The 18,344-nt window shown below is 33.8% G+C and overlaps 1 protein-coding gene across 2 annotated transcripts in view; it reads left to right on the plus strand.

Annotated features, from left to right (window-relative positions):
* EPHA3 (EPH receptor A3) overlaps positions 1–18,344 on the plus strand; it is a 341,621-nt gene that overhangs the window by 312,674 nt on the left and 10,603 nt on the right. For both annotated transcript variants that reach the window (XM_028504495.2, XM_036017958.1), the window contains exons 14-15: positions 4,428–4,577; positions 6,245–6,438. In XM_028504495.2, coding sequence (XP_028360296.1) covers positions 4,428–4,577; positions 6,245–6,438 — 344 coding nt within the window. The remainder of the gene's footprint in view (positions 1–4,427; positions 4,578–6,244; positions 6,439–18,344) is intronic.

Below are 18,344 nucleotides of genomic sequence, written 5' to 3' on the forward strand. Positions count from 1 at the left end.
TAACAAGTGCTAAATTTGAATAGTGCTTTGAAGTTAACAATAAGCTGTCCCTTGTATCTTCATTTAATAAACTATTTATACCAATAATAAAGGTGTGTTAAGCAACAAAAGAGAATTAGAGAGGAGGAAAGCAAACATTTATTGAGTACTTTATTAAAATCAGATATTTTAGTAGTTTCTTTATGTATATCATAAATCAGTTGCCAATGACAAAAATTTCCTAAATAATAATGAATATTATTTTCCATCATCTTTATTTACTTCCTGATTCCCTCAGTGATTGGTGGCATCATTTACCAGATGGCTGACTAGGGGAAGCATGAGGCTCTTGAACCTATGATTATCACATCAATGTCGGAGAAAAACTGATCACCCTAAAACACTATCTAGAAGCAGATGAAAATCTTCTAAGAAAGCTGAATGTTCCAGAGTTAAAATTCTAGGTTTTAAAGCTCATTATCTAGGGGCTTTACCAACAACATTAAGCAAAAGCAAACCATACTTTTTTATTTATACTTTCTTCTAAATAAATGGTTCAAAATAGCCCTAGGTGTTTATTTAAAATGAGTTGCATGAGTATCATATAGGAAAATATTAATTAAGAGTTTTCTATTTGTAACTAATATAAACATTTTAACTTTTAAGTATATGCACTCACTAACCAGTGACATGGAACAGAGTTCAGCCTTAAGGAAAAGAACTAGTACACTAAAAAGTAGATCAATGGAAACTGGTAGAAAAATTAAGGAAACATACAACCTTGCTAACTGGTTTAATTGGTAAGCTAACTGAAGATCACTTATTTACTCTTCATGTGTTTGAAATAACATGTTCAGAATAAAATGAAAAAAATCAAATTTTCTCACTTCATATTTTTCCATAAGGACAGCATTTTGAGCTTTGATATAATTAGGAGCTGGAGAAAAAGTTAGATTCAAAACCCAAATGCCAAACAAGAGGCCATAATCTGCATATCCAAACTCAGCAAATGTTGTAGTGAGAACCTATTGTCAGTTGACAGGTGACTACTGTGCAATGTGGCCAACATCCTTTCCCAAAGTAGCACGGTGAGCTGAAAGCCAAAATATTTTGTTAAGAATTAGTGCGAAGTCAAAGGTAGTGTAAGAGTTATTTGATCAGCCATTAAATCAAAGAAATTATTATATGGAAAAGTTTTAATTTGTTACTCAAACAGTTGTGTGTGAGAGTGTGTGTTTGGCAGGCACATATTAGCACAAGAGCAGAATTCAAAATGTAAATGTTTTTATTAAATAATTCTTCACACATTTTCCAAAATACACTTCCTATGTGTTTAGGTTTTAACATTTTAATAAGATTTATACAGTGAAAGTAAATAGACAGGAAATAATTTGCTTGGATCTGTAACCATGTGCGACATTGGAGGACACCCTGCGAGGGTCACCGTGGAGCGGAGGGACTGTGGTGAGCACAGCTCTTACTGAAGAGATGGGCTTGGACATGTTGGCAGGGGTCCCTCCAATCGCATGTGTGTCTGCATCCAGAGCACAGGTGAAAAGATTCTCCTTCCCAGTTTAAATGTAGCCTTGGCCATGTCCTTCTTTTTAAAAAAGTCACTATTTAATATTTTGCTGTTTAAAGAAACTTCACTAAAATATTCTTCCTGTTCCCCTCCCTGAAAAATGGTGATGAACCACTTAAAATGAAACAACTTTGGCAGGTTCCATTTTAATCCTGGTTGAAGTTAAGCACAGTAAGTGGTCTTCTAGCTCACATTTGTCATCAATCTATTGTTTTTTTCTAATGTTTTAATTATATCTTAATATTGATCTGTGCCTTGTACTTGCTAAACAGATACAAAGTTTCAGCATTGAAAAGATTTTCTTCATTTTTTTGTGTGTGCCATTTTTTTGTAGCAGAGACAAAGACAGCTGAGATTTTAAAATATTATCTACTCTTTGCACCATAAATACAGCTTTGTTTGACTTCTGCTAATTCTCAGAATTCTTTAAGGGAGAAAAATTATACCCAATGATTCTGTTTGGCATATAGAATGGATTTTGTTAACTGTTGCATGTATAAGTCTATTCTTCATCAAACTTAAGAGGTATTATTTGAAATCTGGAATCCTTAAAACCCAATCTTGGTCTAGGCAGGTGCAAATAAATTAATTGGTGGGGGATTTAAAATATTATTATTATTATTATTATTATTAAGTTTGAATGTATTGGAAAAGGGCAATATGAGGCTTGACAACAGATTCTCTACATTTAAATATGAAAAAGGACCTTTTAAATTTTTGTGAAAAATGCAGTGTACAGAAGAGAGTGAATGAGTGACATGAGTGAGAAAGACAAGATAATGGGAAACTTCTAAGACCACATGTCTTCTCATCTACAAGACCATAAACACTTTCTTGTCTGTTTTTCCAGTTCTACACTATCATTACTCTAGTGCATGCTGAGCACCGTAGTGTCTCACACTAACTCCCAAGGATTTCTTCATCTGGCCCCTGTCTCTTCAAGTGTGATTTATTTTACTTCACCAGTATAAATTGTCGACTACTTTTAGGCTGGACGCTTCTCAAGAAGGCTGCGGTCAGTCCCTTTCTCTGGGCTCACATGTCTACAGTTTCATGCATTTTTCAGAGCCTAGTGTAAGCCCTACCTCTTTCAAAGCTCTTCCAGCAGTTCCCTTCTCTGAACAGCTCACTTGTGTAAAAACATCAGGAAGTGTCAAGTTTTCTGAGGTAGTGAAAATCATGCATAACATCCTCTTCTACTGGATAAAACTCCATATACCTATGATTAAATTCTGCTTCTGTCTTTTCTCATCCTCTCTCATTGTATTCCTCCACATAATGTTTTTATACCAGAAACTGTTCTTGCAGAACATATATTTTCCTACTCTGTGCTTTGATTTATGCCACTTCCCTCAGAATGTGAGAGTAGTAAGCTAAGGTTTCTTGAGGCTTTACTCTGTACCAGGGACTTTGTTAAAAATTTTCCTAAAATTTGTCATTTAGCTTCATAACAAAGGTATAAATCAGTACAATTACTTTTCCAAATAACAGATGAGGAAATTCAGATATAATGAAGTAAAATTACTTACCTTCTAAGTTTTCCATTCATGTCTCAAAAGCAATATATTTCCCCCCTTGAGGATCACTTCAAAACCAACAAGTGACAGGAGGTACAATGTCAATGGAGCGCATTCGATGAATATGGCTTAAGATTTTGATGATATAAATTCTTTGGAGCACCCATTATTTTTCATGACGTATCAAGTATTGATACATCTTTTTTTATATACATCTTTTAAAGTTCAGTTTGTATGTGACCTCCTCTGTCCCTCTAGTGATGTTTGGGGCTCAGTGCTCTGCAGCACAACAGTCTTCACTGCTGCCTTCCTACTTAAATTGAGGTCCATGGCCAGCATAATAAGTATCACCTGGAGCTTCTTAGCAATGCAGACCCTGCCTACATTATGGAACTAGTGAGTCAGAATTTCCACTTCAGTGAGAGCGCACGACGGGCTATTCATATGCATTGTAGAGTTTGAGAACCAAAGTTTTTTTCCTCTGATAAGATACTCTTTTTTGCATTTAGTTATTCACAACAATTGCTTCTTATTCCTGATATTTTCCAAATAGAGAGCAAGTATGTTATTTATATTTGTCTCACCCAGAATGACTAGCATAATACTTCCCATACAGTTGCTACTCAGCACATCTTTATTAAATGTGTTTATTAAATTGAGAGCAAATTCCATGGGAGTCATACCTTTGTATATCCTATAACTCACAGAACCAATATCCTTCTCCAGAATGTTCTGAGAATGTAGTTATCCTATCTTTCTAGTTTGTATTGTGTCTAGCAAGTATACGAAATGTACTTCAGATGAAGTGAGGCACTAAAAAGATTAAGATAATTGATTAATGTATTAAAGAGAGTTTTGCAGAAGTATAATTTTATTTTGAATTTATTTATTAATAAATACCTATAAGTGTCAAGAAGGGGTTTAACTTCTTTATTAACAGATTCACATTATGAACTAAGATTGTGTGGTAGAGCATAAGTCTAGTTAAATCAATAAAGATTGATTTGAATGAGATTCCTCATTCTATTCTAATATACAGAGTTGCGCATCCATTTCAAGTTGTTTTATTACAGATGACTAATGTACCACAGTTAATATAAAATGTCAGTATTTAAGGAATTCTCAGATTTTTCTTTATTATTTTAAAATTCTTTTAAATTAATTGAAAGTAAATATTGCAGTAAGTGGTTGCCACTCCTGCTTGGTATTAAAATAGAATATCAATATACATCAACAGAAACCCACATTCCATTTCAGAAGAGAAATACCTTGACAAATTCAGAAGATTATAATATATATAATACGTTTAACTTGTGATCATGAACATCCATGTGATTTTATATTCAAAGGGGGGAAAGATTCCAATCCGGTGGACATCACCAGAAGCTATAGCCTACCGCAAGTTCACATCAGCCAGCGATGTATGGAGTTATGGGATTGTGCTCTGGGAGGTGATGTCCTATGGAGAGAGGCCCTACTGGGAGATGTCCAATCAGGATGTAAGTATTTGTAGTCTGTGAGTTAGGGATTCAGATTAAGAGAGCAAGCTGTGCAAGGAAGTGGAGCATAATGAAACCAGGTGGCTCCTACTGAAATAGAAAACTTAAGAAATGACATTGTTTCCAAATCATGCAAGAATATTAATTGAGCTGCTCTTACGGCTTTATAGTTTTCCTTTGAGCAGGAGTTGAGAATTGAGATAAAAATGAAGATGTTTGTGTTAAAATGTAGTGAAATAAGTGATGAACAAGATAACCATTATATATCAGGGAGTGTTAGAAATATTTTTGCTACACAATCATTACTATGTAAGATATACATGTCCACTCTCCTTTGTAGATTTAATTCATGCATCTGTGTTGACATTTTATTTACTTAAAGATAGTATTTCCCAAATCAGACGAAACAACCCATTTGTAGCATGTTGTTTCTCATAATGTATTAATGTTGCACATGCATTTAGTTTTACAAATTGAAGTCTCTGGATAAGAATAATAATCTTTAACCATATAACTGTGATTGATTTTTCAAAAGGATTTTTGTTTTTATAAGTCATGTTTTGCTAATGCTTAATAAAAGGATGCTCTTGGCATATGGGATCAGCACTCAGAGATTTTTCTTTATGCTTAGCCAGAAACTGTGAGCATGATCTCAAAACACATAAGAAGGAAAGCTGAGATGTTTTTAGTCATTTCCTACTCACCACATATAAAATTGCTTTTAATGTTTTTGGATATAAAAACCTTTTTGTACTTCTTCAAACACACTATTTTTTATAACACTAATGGGAAAATCAGACTCTCTTTTTCACATCTTTATTTTCAAAATTTTCTTTGTGTCATAGGACCCCGAAATGCAGTCTCTGAACCGGCAGCTTTAGCAGACCCTTGGAATTTGTAGTAATGCATGTTTTCAGACCTTACCCCAGAGTAATATACTCAGGGGTTAGTCATCGACATATTAATATGTTCTTGAGATGATTCCTTTTTAAAGTTTTTATGTACTTAATTTTAGAGAGAGGGCAAAGGAGGGAGAAAGAGACCAAGAGAAACGTCTACACCGGAGGAGCATCAATCAGTTGCCTCTTGCATGTGACATTTCTCTTTGCAGGATTGCACCCAACTAATTGGGTCACACCAGTGTGGGCTCCAGATGATTCTGATACATAGCAAAGTTTAAAATCACTGCTTTATGTGATTTAAAAGTGCTAGTATACTTATAGTTACTTAATTGTGCAACACATGAGCTTTTACCAAAGGACCCTACTATGATTTGAAAGGTACCATTTGAACTGTGGTATAAATAACATCTGTAAACTGTTTTTTTTCTGCATTCATTCATATATATTTTCCATAGAAATTTGTATTACTGAATAAAATTTTTCTTTATAATTAACTGACTTTTCTGTCCTAGAACATTTTTTAAAAAGTTTTAATCTGAAAAGTATCTTTACAAATTCTTCTAGATTTATTTTCTCTCTCTTGATCTTCCTTTATATACATTTTTGGGCATTAATAATATGTATTTGATAATATGTTATCTTTAAGCTGTTTAAAATGAGCACTTTGTGCTTATGTTTAAAATAGTCATATTAGTGTGGTCTGTCCATGAAGAAGTAAAAGAAGTCCCAGCTTTTAAGTCCTCGGAAACTTTGCTTCTTGCACAGGTAATTAAAGCTGTGGACGAGGGCTATCGCCTGCCACCCCCCATGGACTGCCCAGCTGCACTGTATCAACTGATGCTGGACTGCTGGCAGAAAGACAGAAACAACAGACCCAAGTTTGAGCAGATTGTCAGCATTCTGGACAAGCTTATCCGGAACCCAGGCAGTCTGAAGATCATCACCAGTGCGGCAGCAAGGTGACACATTAGAGTTTGCATCCTGCACTCACTCTGAAAGGAATGTATTTTATATCTCCAAGTTGTTAAGCTTTTTCTCTGTCTTCCCCAACTGCATTCTTTGAAACTTATGCTCCTCAAGATTGAAGAGACATATGTTTTTGTCTCCTTTTAAATCTTTCAGAAAGAAATCTCATGCTATTTAATGATAATGATGAAATTGTGTTATTTTTAACTTTCATCTTCACTAGAAGTGAATCTACATTCAGACTTAAGTCTTTGGAAAATAGAGACCCAGGACACATAACTTCTTTTCACTCTCAACTATATAAACATGAAAAAGAAAAAAAAGAAACAGAAAAGCTCCTGGAGTGGTGAAAAATTCAAAATGCTTCCAAACATTGCATTGACTAGCAAAAACCTACTTAATTAAACAATATTTGTGCAAGCCATATTGTGTGCCAATTACATTCTTATCATCTGTCAGGGATGAGACTAAATAAAATAATGCCAATTTTCCAAAACAGCAGCATAGCATCAATACTTCATAGCTATGCTGTGATCTAGAGTGCACGATGTCTATTAGATTTTATGCGTATGCCTCCCAGTTAAGAATCACTGGGCTCTCTTAATGGTTTCTACAAATGCAAATTAAAGCATACCCACAAAGTGCAATACAAGAAATAGGTAAGGAGAGATTAATTTTGTCAGGGCCATATGTAAGAAAGGAAGTGTTAATATATTTGGCATCTCTCAGGGAAACTAAAGGCAAAGATAACTATGTAGTTTAATAATTTGTTTCTCATTGCATACATAAGAAAAACAGTTATTTTACATTTGATGCTGTGTGCTCTAATGGTAAAATTACAGAGCTTTAGTAAAATAACCTACACGTAATGTGTACACAAATCCACAGTATTAAGTGATATGTATAAATACTGTGTAATGATGATGCTGATGTAAAAGTGTAATATAGTGCCTTATTGGAAGGTTTCTTATGTCTTTTTTGGACATCTGCTCTTTTTACTGACAATATTGGCAGTTATGATTTGCATACTGAGAGAATATTTACTAATATACTTCACAATAGAATATATGATTTATAACATAAACCAGTATAATTATATTGAATATTCATGATTTCATTTTTATATCGCATTTAAATGAGGTGAATAAGAGGAATCTGAACCAAAGTCTTAACATGAGTGTATAAATTTTATAGATTATTGTCTGGAAATAACATTTAGACGTTCCTAAGACTGAACTTAATGATACATCTTAAGTAGATAAAACTACCTACAACTTACCATGTAAGGATGAATTTCTGTTCTAAGTTTCACAGAGAGAGACTACACAGACCCTTGGAACTCTACCTGACAACTTAACAACTAACAGGACAACAAACTTGTCCTTTCCTGGACCATGTGGTCCTGATTTTGTATCCTGAAGTTATTTCTTTTTATCCTTACTTACAGCAATCATGGCAAAAAAGAACATCTTTTCAATTATTTCCACAACATAAAAAGACATTCAAAACCATTTCCATAGGATGTTGTTAGCCATATAAAGACTAACTCACATAATATGATGTAGGGATATTTAACTTAATTTTATGTGGGAAAGTGTCTTAATATCAGATCATAGTATGTCAGGATGTGTCTTAGTATCCAAATTTTAACATACTTCTTAAATTCACTTTTTCACTCTTAAAGAAATATACTGAATATATTTTCTCCTGGTATATATTATTTGAAACCTGAATAAATTCTATGTATTTTCTCATGACACATGTAATTTTAGGTAAAAATAAGCAATTTTCTAAAAAGTACCATTTATTTCAATTTACTAAATACAAGAGTTTTAAAAATTGTTTTAATATGCTTACTGATTGCCACTGAAATACAAAGCAGGGAGGATTGTGTCATTATGAATTCATTAGCAAGAACTTGAAATAGTCATATGATAATTTCAAGAAATCTTTTTTTTAGAAGGTTTGCTGTCCCATTTTTGACAATGATTATTTCATCCCTTTTTATAACTGATTGAACTCTGATGGCCTTGCCACATAATTTGTTGAGAAAACACAAGCTATCAGATGGGAAATTCTAGCAGCAAAAAAAACAAAAAACACACAAACAAACAAATGAAAACAACTTACTGGTGCCTGCTCACACACACACTCATCCATCTTGTCTTTCTTTCCTCTATTTAAAAGAGAGGGAGTGTCCCCATACTTGTCAGAAGCAGATTCTCTCTCTCTCTTTCTCTCCCCACTTCTCTTTCCCCTCCACATCCAGCCTCTTCCTTTCTACAGGTTCATTGTCATAGAATTATATTCTATTGCACTTTTCTCAAATTCCACTGATGACCACCAGGGGAACTTACTGTTGTATGTTTATACAACTACCCACATCTATCCCAAGCTACTATTTCAGAATTTCTAGGGAAAGAGACTGAAATGTGGAAGTCTGATAAAAATACCAGATAATTTTTTATAGGCAGGTGAATTTAAATGATTGTCTGTCAACATTACCTCTTCCTGTCCCACATCTCTGCCAACTATTTCCTTATTTTTCTACAACCCTTCACAGCAAAACTTACCAAACAGAAGTCTCATACATATCTCAAAATTAATATCTGGACTTTTTTTTTTACTTTCTTCAGATAGCCTCATTGTTCCACTACCTTCCTCATTTAGTTCAGTTCACTAGAACCCATCAGGATTAGAGCAAATCTCGGTGCTTCTTTCTTCCCCTCTTCACTTTTGATCCTGGTTGATCATTGGATCAATACAACCAATCTATAAACACTCTCTTTTCACTACAAACACTCTCTTCTATATACACATATATAATACTGTCTCCTCTGACCTGGACCACTACAATAGCCTTCTAATGTCTCCCTCATACCATTCTTGCCTTCTTCCAAGCATGTTTTCATATAGCCTTCAGAATTTCCTTATCAAAATATGTATGATATAATTTTGGTCATCTGTTTATAACCAATCTTGATTTCCCATTACACTTAGAAAAAAAAAATCTCTACTTCCACTGATGATTTAAATAGCCATGCTTCTCCAATGTCATTTCTTTCATTTAAATATGTATTTACTCATTTTTCTTTTTTTAAAGATTTTATTTATTTATTTTTTAGAGAGAGGGGAAAGGAAGGAGAAAGAGAGAAAGAGAAACATTAATGTATGGCTGCCTTTCATGTGCCCCCTACTGAGGACCTGGCTCACAACCCAGGCATGTGCCCTGACTGGGAATCAAACCAGCAACCCCTTGGTTTACAGACCCACACTCAATCCACTGAGCCACACCAGCCAGGGCCTATTTATTCATTTTTCAATAACTATTTATTATATACCAATCTATGTGCCAGCCATGGGTAGAACCTAGAGAACAGTTAAGAACACAAATATGGTCCCTGGAATCCTGGAGCTTATATTATAGAAGATGTTTAATACACAATAGGCAGTACATTTTAGAGGAAGAAAATAGATAGTTATTATAGATAATATAAGGGTGATTGAAAATGGTATTTTGAGGAGTTACTACTAAGCTAAGACCTTAAGAAATGAATAGTGCCATGTGTTTAAAGAATCTTCACCATCCTCACCCACCCCTCAAGCCCCCCCAAATAGAAATAGTCTTGGCATAGGTATATCAACTACAAATGAATTTGGAGACCTCTAGGAAGTGGCAGACCGATTACATGACTGAAGAGTGGTAAAAAAAAGGGAGAGTATCTGACTGTAGCCTAAGAAGCAGACAGAAGCAGGAGCACTTGAGGCTGCCCAGGTCATGCATGGTGAGGACTTTGGAATTTGAAATGCATGAGGAACCCATTAAGGCATTTGAAGCAGAGAAGTGACATGCTTTGATTTACATGACTACTTGTGGAGGGAGAGGGCTGTTGCAGCCTTTCAGCCTATGCCACTTTCACTTGAACAGTACTGTAGCCACAGCGCCCAACATCTAGTTCCTTTAAAAAGACAAAGGACTTCAGATATGAAGATAATGGCACGTGCTGTTTTCTTGACTTAAATTCCCCTTTGCATCCTTCTTCATTCAGGCAGTAGCTTCTACATCTTATATTAATTGAGGCCTTCTCTCCCAGCACAATTTAGAGGTTAATGCAATTATTTGTTTAAGGGCACCATATTTTGTGTGTGTATCTTCTTTTTAAATATTCATTTCTCCAATAAACTCTAAGCCCTTTGAGATCAGATGCCACACTTCTGTTGTATTACCAGTGCCAAGCTGATAGTGGAAACTCAAAATCTGTTAAGTACATGAATAAATATTTACTAGAATAGTAGTAATTTTCCATTTCAACAGAACCACTATTTTTAGAAAAATGTTCTACTTTTTTCTTTTCATTACAGATTTCAGCAGGCCTTAGTCATACAGTAAAAAAGTGTAACATTTCTCCTAAGCAAAATTACACATCAGTATGCCTTTCTGTCAACTCAGTTCCAGAAACTCTCCTCCAAACACACTTGGAGACTATCCAAATCTGAGTTTGTAGATGGCACCAAGGATTCAAATTTCTGAATGTTTTAGTTGTATCAGTGCATAGAATTATACCTTAAAAATCCTTTGGCAAAAACAATATTAGACTATCATTCTTATACTGATGATGTTCCCAGAGTCTCCCTGAGTTTAGCTAGTTATATGGTAAAGTTTATTTCATACACTAATATAGAAATCTTTCACTATGCATAATTTTACTTCTCAATCTTTGCTAAAGTTGATGATTCCTAACAGAATCATTCCCAAAGAGTCTTCCACTGAGAGTGTTTTTGTGAACATTGGTGCTGAATGGGGGAAGGTATATAAGTAAAGAACCAGGGAATGCCAGATCCAAAACATAACTTAGCTGTTCCAGAATTGATGAGAAAAGAAGGGAAGTTACTTTAAATTGTATGTTATTTTTGCTTTTCAGTAGTTGATTTATTTTGCAAAAAGTAGGGAATTGGTGGATACATGTATAAATTTGGATTTTTTGTTTTATTCAATATGAAGCAGCAAATGCTTTTTCTGTGACATTTTGCGCAAGGCATTGTGCTAGGGTCTGTGGTAGAAATATAGAAACAAGGCTCAACCTCCACCCTCAACTGCTTGCATTTAAATATGGGAGGAAAATACATCTTCAAAAATACTTTAACTCTCCCAGAATATGGAATTATTAGAGCTAAAAGACAAGGTGTTCAGGAAGGTGAATTCAGAAAGTCATACTGAAGTATTTAGGACATGGTGACTAGTGAGATGTGCAGAGACGTACCAGAGAGTGCTTCCAGGCTCTGAATGTGGAGGGCATGAAGACAGTGCTCTCATGGACAACAGAAAGAAGAGTGGACTGTGAGGCAGAAGAGCATTCTGGGTGCAATTAGTCTGAGTCCTACAAGAAGCTGGAAGTTCACATCTCAAGCTGGGGAAAACATTAAAATTAAATCTATCTAGGCATACAATTTAGAATATTTTCTATATATAGATAATAAAAGAAACCACAGCCAGAAACATGTTTAGCAGGTACAGATCTCCATCTAGTAATACTGATTTTCACTACTAATGTATCCATTTTTATTTTTCTAAAATTATTGTCTTTCTAAGTAAAGGTTTCATATTCTATGTGTTACCATGAGACTATAATCTGTGAATAGTGGATGGTGTCAGTTCACGTAGGCTGACACTGAGGTACTCCTTATCCCAATCTACCAGACAGCACTTTTGAGCTTCTCCTTGATGCTTCTGTGATGCCTTGGGTTCCAGGGATCATTTTGAAGCTTGTAAATGCCTAAGTCATTTAGTCCTGAAGTCATTAACTCAGAAGTCTACAAGAGCCAAGAAGCTAATTGCAATGAGTGAATGCTCCCATCATATGTAATAGGGGATAGCCAGTGGTAGGTAGCTGGTGGAGATTTCAGGCTGCTTATCAGGAGACTGGAGAACCAATAGATGCCAGCGGATGGCAATTCAAGAACAAAAATAAAGTAAGGAAGCTGAGTTGACATTTCCACTGCACAAACTCCCTCCCACTCAGAGAGAAAGGAAATAGTCTCTTTTTAAAGTTTTGAGAACAGTGCCTACGATAGAACAGAAGACTATGTAATGACAAGTAGAAGCAGAGTGAGGAATGAGATTTAGACCACTACAGAAAAACCGCAGCTCAAGAAATTAGTTTTCCAAAAGTGGAGAAAATGAACTGTTATCAAAAGCTGCAAAAAGCTGACAGGCAAAAAAAAAAAAGGTAACCGAGGAAGAAGTATTTCAAAGACGCAATGAGAAGAGCACCAGCTTCTTTGCTCTTCTCATTTTTATTTTTATTTTTAGAGTAATAAATGAGATATACAATTTTAAGAGGTTTAGTTATAATTAGATGATGAAAAGGAAAGGACAATGTGAAAATAGTGCTTTTGAGAAATTTATTAAAAAGTGTATAATCATAGTGTACATGTGTAAAAGTATAAAAATGAAGTTCCCTCACTCTTTTTTAAGAATTGAAAAAAAATTATTCTTGAAGAAGTTCTTGATAGAAAATCGTGTGTTGTAAATAAATAAAAAATAGCCTTACACTAAAAAATTTCCTCTTACTTAACAACACATTCTTTGCTATATGTAAAAGAGAAATAGTAAGAGAAGTCCTCTCTTGAAAGAAACTATTTGTAAGGTCAGTTTTATAATATAGCTCCTACTTTAAGTAAATTGTTACTTTTATGAATGTAGCTGACTTAAAAATAAAAAAAGACATAATAAAAATTAGAGATGACTTTTCTTATATTCAGGCAGTAAGATACTCTTTATTTTTGGATGTTTGTATATAAAATGACTTATTCGTTAAATTTGTAGAATTTTCACACTTCAGATCATTGGCTTCTTCAATACCAGTCTAAATTTATTGAATCTAAATTCTTGGTATAAAGTATTAAACAATGTATTCAATATATTTAGAATTCAGTTTTAAGCCCTGGCTGGCGTAGCTCAGTGGATTGAGCGCGGGCTGGGGACCAAAGTGTCCCAGGTTCGATTCCCAGCCAGGGTACATTCCTGGGTTGCAGGCCATAACCCCCAGCAACTGCACATTAATGTTTCTCTCTCTCTCTCTCTCTCTCTCTCTCTCCCCCCCTTCCCTCCCTAAAAATAAATAAATAAAATCTTAAAAAAAAAAAAAAAGAAATGATGAAAAAAATTTAAAAAAAAAAAGAATGCAGTTTTAAAAAGAAGGCAACCAAATTCATGGCATAAAGAGTTAAATAATATATGTAATATATTTAGAATGAGATTCTGAAAACTAAATTGTACTTAATTTATTTGAAATATTAAACATTTGCATTAATCGCTAAGTTTGAGAAGACTTTTATTAACTCACAAGGTAAATAGGAAAAATAAGCAATTTCCCACAATTTTCCCTGTAAAAAGCATTAAATTATAATTATTAAAATGCTTCTGATCTCTGACAGTACATAATATAATTCTTTTAGAGAATGACTGCTGTTTTGACAAATATATCCTTTAACAGAATTCTAATGACCAAAAAGCTTTCTGTTTCTCCAAATGACTTTGACCTCCAACTCTAAAACTGACAGGGTGACATTCCTCACTGAACAAATATGATACTGAACTTTTTAGAGGGAATGCTAAATACCCAGGTGATCTCTTTGTTTTTAATCTTAAAAATCAAAGTAGATCATTTTACCACTGGGAAGAATTAAACGAGATATATAGCTATAACTGCTAAGATTTTTGTCTTTAAGGCTTAGAGATAACTAAAATAAACAAAAGGACTTTATATCTCCTTAATGAATCATTTTCATACTAATCCACTACTGGGAGATATATATATATATATATATATATATACTCAAAATTATTTTTAATTTCTGATAACAAATTAAATTCACTTAATCCTACCTGAAATTTTAATGTTAGAGATAAGAAGATCAAAATCATCATCAATTCACACTTTTTTAAAAATTGGCAAAAACAAGATTTCCCCTGAATCACAGCATCATTGTTTGAAATAATAAAAAAGCTTGATTATAAAAGGTACTAAAAAATTATATTACTATTTTCATACAATAGTAAATGTAGAAATAATTAATATTTGCTTTAAGTATTATTCTTTACAGTTAATGTATTTCTGAAACTATGCACTATTACAGAAAAATGTAAATAAATATAGTGGTATAGCAAATATCTCCAATATTATTAACTATTTCTAGACTCAGTAGACATTTACTTATTATTAAAAATTTGTATTAATCATTATTTTTAATACATAAAAAAGAAAGCCCTTTATAAACCAAAGGAATCTTCATATGCTACAAAAGGATAACTGAACATTCAGTCCTAGTGGTTTAGAATTCTCATCCAGTATGAAATAAAATTGTTATGAAAAGATATTCTTGGGATTGGCAGTTACTTACTGACATTTGTTTCCCAGTGTCTGGGGCTAATCGGTATGAAAGCATTTACAGATAAAATAAGAGTTGATGAGAAGAAAATATAGTTGTACCTCTTTAATGTAACAGTATGAATATCCATATAAGAATACGTCAAAGACCTAAATACCACAAGGAGAGAGAGAAAAAGGGAGGAAAGTTATTTTTTGCTTCCCTTGAGCAAACATAATTTCAGTGATTTCTTTTTAATGACTGTGGTCTGCGGCCAGTAGGTACTGATTTATGAAAAGCTGTAAAAGATCAGGTGGAACTCTGCAGGACATCGTTTACAGCTGCATGGATTGAAACCTATCTAATTTGTCTAGTAAAAGTGTGAGCTCACGGTGCACATCACCCAGTCTATAAATTTCCCCTTCAGACCCAATGTCTGGGGCTGGGTCTAAAAAAACGCCAATGCCTGCAGCTGCTCACAAAGCCCACATTCCCTTGGTGTGCATGAAGAGACATCACAGGCTCTTCACAGTGAGAGACAAATTCCTATCCATTGATAAACTCTCCAGATGTCCTCTCAGAGGAGGAAAGGAACCAATTTTATTTGAATTCCCCAGAGAAATCCTGGAAGTGGAAAAATGATACTTTGCAGGGCTGGTTATTCTGAGGTCACTGGCATTAAAATTAGGTCATTCTTTGTCTTCGTTGTACTTTGATCCAAGTAATAAACAGAAAAACTCAGTTGGGGTCACTCTAATCCCTAATCCGCACGTCCTGTTCTATTTCAACCTGTTTATACTAATTTTCTCTAAACTCTTGTTGAGTCTGGTTATAGTGTTGAATTTAAAAGTACAAACCATTTTGAATTGAGAAGAAAACATTCTGCATTTTGCTATTAGGCACGCTTCATAAACATTCTGAATAAATGTACTAGGGTTTGATTCTTTATACCCACAAACCCATAAATAAAAAAGTATTGCTATTCATGAAACCAGGAGTTGACAACAGTTGACATTAGAATGCATGCGCAGCTACTGTGAGAAATCCAAGCTGTGGCGTGTGTGTGGCTATGCCCTGTAGATATTTTAATATATTATTATCTTCTTTCTAGGTCTCATTTCATTTTCCTTATAAAATTTTCTTACCTCTGATTTAATGTTATTTTTATCATTTTTTTTTTACTGATTCAATTACTTTTCAACAGATCCAACATTATACCTAATTCTGGCTAGTGAGAAAGGCTGTTTCAACCATGAGGGCCATGCCAAAACAACCCCAAAATATCACATAAGTTGTGGAGACCGGGTTCCTTAATGTCTTAGAAAAAAAACAAAAACAAAAGGTTTTCAATTTTTAAAATAAAGGTCTAAGGAAAAAACAAAAACAAGAGATTTTCATTTATTAAAATAAACATTTTTATCTGATGAGTAACTTAAAATAATCATAGAAAATTATTTTTATATATGTACCATAGAGAATAATGTATAAAGTGCTATTTTTATATTTTGTCATTCTCGTATTCCTAAAGAAAATTAATCTTTTATAAAATAATGCCTATGTTTCATTTCTGCTTTTTTTTTTAAAAGATAACCTCTGAGGGTTAGTTAAAATTAAATTATAACACATAAAAATGATAAAATCTATAATTTAAAGTTTTAATTGATAATTAAAATGCCTGAGGTAGAGAGGATTGACGCAGAGTTAGTCAAAAGGAAAGCAAGTTGAAAACTCCTCCACTTTCAGCTCTCCTCTACTTCAGAAATGATTATTCAGGGAAGGAAACTAAATATCGACCTATATTTTTGACAGAGGATGAATATATAGGCAGAACCATATTTTTACATTGCTGTTTTTTTCCTAAACTCAGGATGAAAATTTCATTAAGATTTGGGCATATTTTTCAGATAAGTTTATCTCCATCAAAATCCAAACAATCAATTGACCCTCCTTCCATACGTCCCCAACCAGAGTATGCGTGTCTAGAGAGCGATACACAATAATTCAGATTTTAAAATCTTGACCTCACACTTATGCATGTCTCATATGTCAGGGAGTGAGTTGAAGAAATTTCATCATAGTAATAAAAATTGCCCAATTAAAAAGTCCCTTCAGCCCTGGCTGGCATAGCTCAGTGGATTGAGGGCGGGCTGCGAACCAAAGTGTCGCAGGTTTGATTCCCAGCCAGGGTACATGCCTGGGTTGCAGGCCATAACCCGCAGCAACCACACATTGATGTTTCCCTCTCTCTCTCTATCTCCTTCCCTTCCCTCTCTAAAAATAAATAAATAAAATCTTTAAAAAACAGTCCCTTCAAATGTGGGTAAAATTGGCTTTTATATGGATTTGCTTCACAGAAATAATTTCTCATGAGAACATAAGTTTTTATCACATATCCTAAATGATAATCAGGGTATTGTATTCATAGGCAAAACACTATACACAGTTTGATTGTGTCTGGAAGGATCATTTGCTGTTATTTCATATTTCTGAACATATTGGAACTGGTATCTTAAAGACCTAAATTTGTTTCTAAAATAAGGATTAGTGTATGTCAATATACTTTTCATTTGTTTTGGTGTCTTCTGAAAATTAATTTTAAATATTGAATTTGAACATTTCAAATGATGAATTTTATTTAGTCAAATTATTAATTTTTAATATATATGAAAATGTGAAGTTCTAACTTTAAAAAGCTTAATATTCAAAAATATAAATAATAATTTTTAAATTTTTCAAAAGCTTAATGCTGATTAAATTCAACTGCAGTTATCACAAAACATTAAAGATTCTGAATGATTACAATGATGAGGTAAAAATCCAAATGCACACTCTCAATTGTAAGATAAAAAAATAGATTATGTCACTTTGCAAGAAAATTGGTCCTATTCAAAATGTCCATGGAGGCCTTTGGCCCACAACAAAAGGGTCCTAGAAAGTTGCTGACATATTAATTAATGCACCATGCACCAAGAGATCCCATCCTCAGCTAGCTCTCTATACATTTCTCTAAGAACTTTCTTTAGTAAATATAGTTAATATAAATCCTGCTCTTCTATATGACTGAAACCCCTGACCCAGCTACCTAACCCCATGTTTCATTAACAGCTAAGCTACTGAGGTAAGAGCCGGCAATACAGCCACAGCATGATTATTAGAACAAGAAAACATGATAGTATTTTTCACGTATGAATCCTGTAAACTAAAGGTATAAATAAACATTACAGACTATTTGATCCCAGGGGTTTTTCTAAGAGGAAATAACAGCAAATACAATCAATTGTCTACCTGAAGGTCGGGGTTCACTCTCATGAGTTAAAGAAGAAGGAAAGAGGTCACTGAGAGCTAAAAAAACAGAACCCAAGGACAGCTCACCAACAGGCAGCTTCTTTGTGTTCTTCATGGATGAAAACATGATCTCTTTCATTCCTTTCACTTCCCTTTGATTCACTATATTACAGTTAATAATAAACTTAGAGTTGGGCCTGTAATTATAGAAAATACAATCCTAGAAGTTCTTCTTAATGTTGAT

This window comes from Phyllostomus discolor, chromosome 2 (genome assembly GCF_004126475.2).
Source record: "Phyllostomus discolor isolate MPI-MPIP mPhyDis1 chromosome 2, mPhyDis1.pri.v3, whole genome shotgun sequence".
Classification (NCBI taxonomy): Eukaryota; Metazoa; Chordata; class Mammalia; order Chiroptera; family Phyllostomidae; genus Phyllostomus; species Phyllostomus discolor.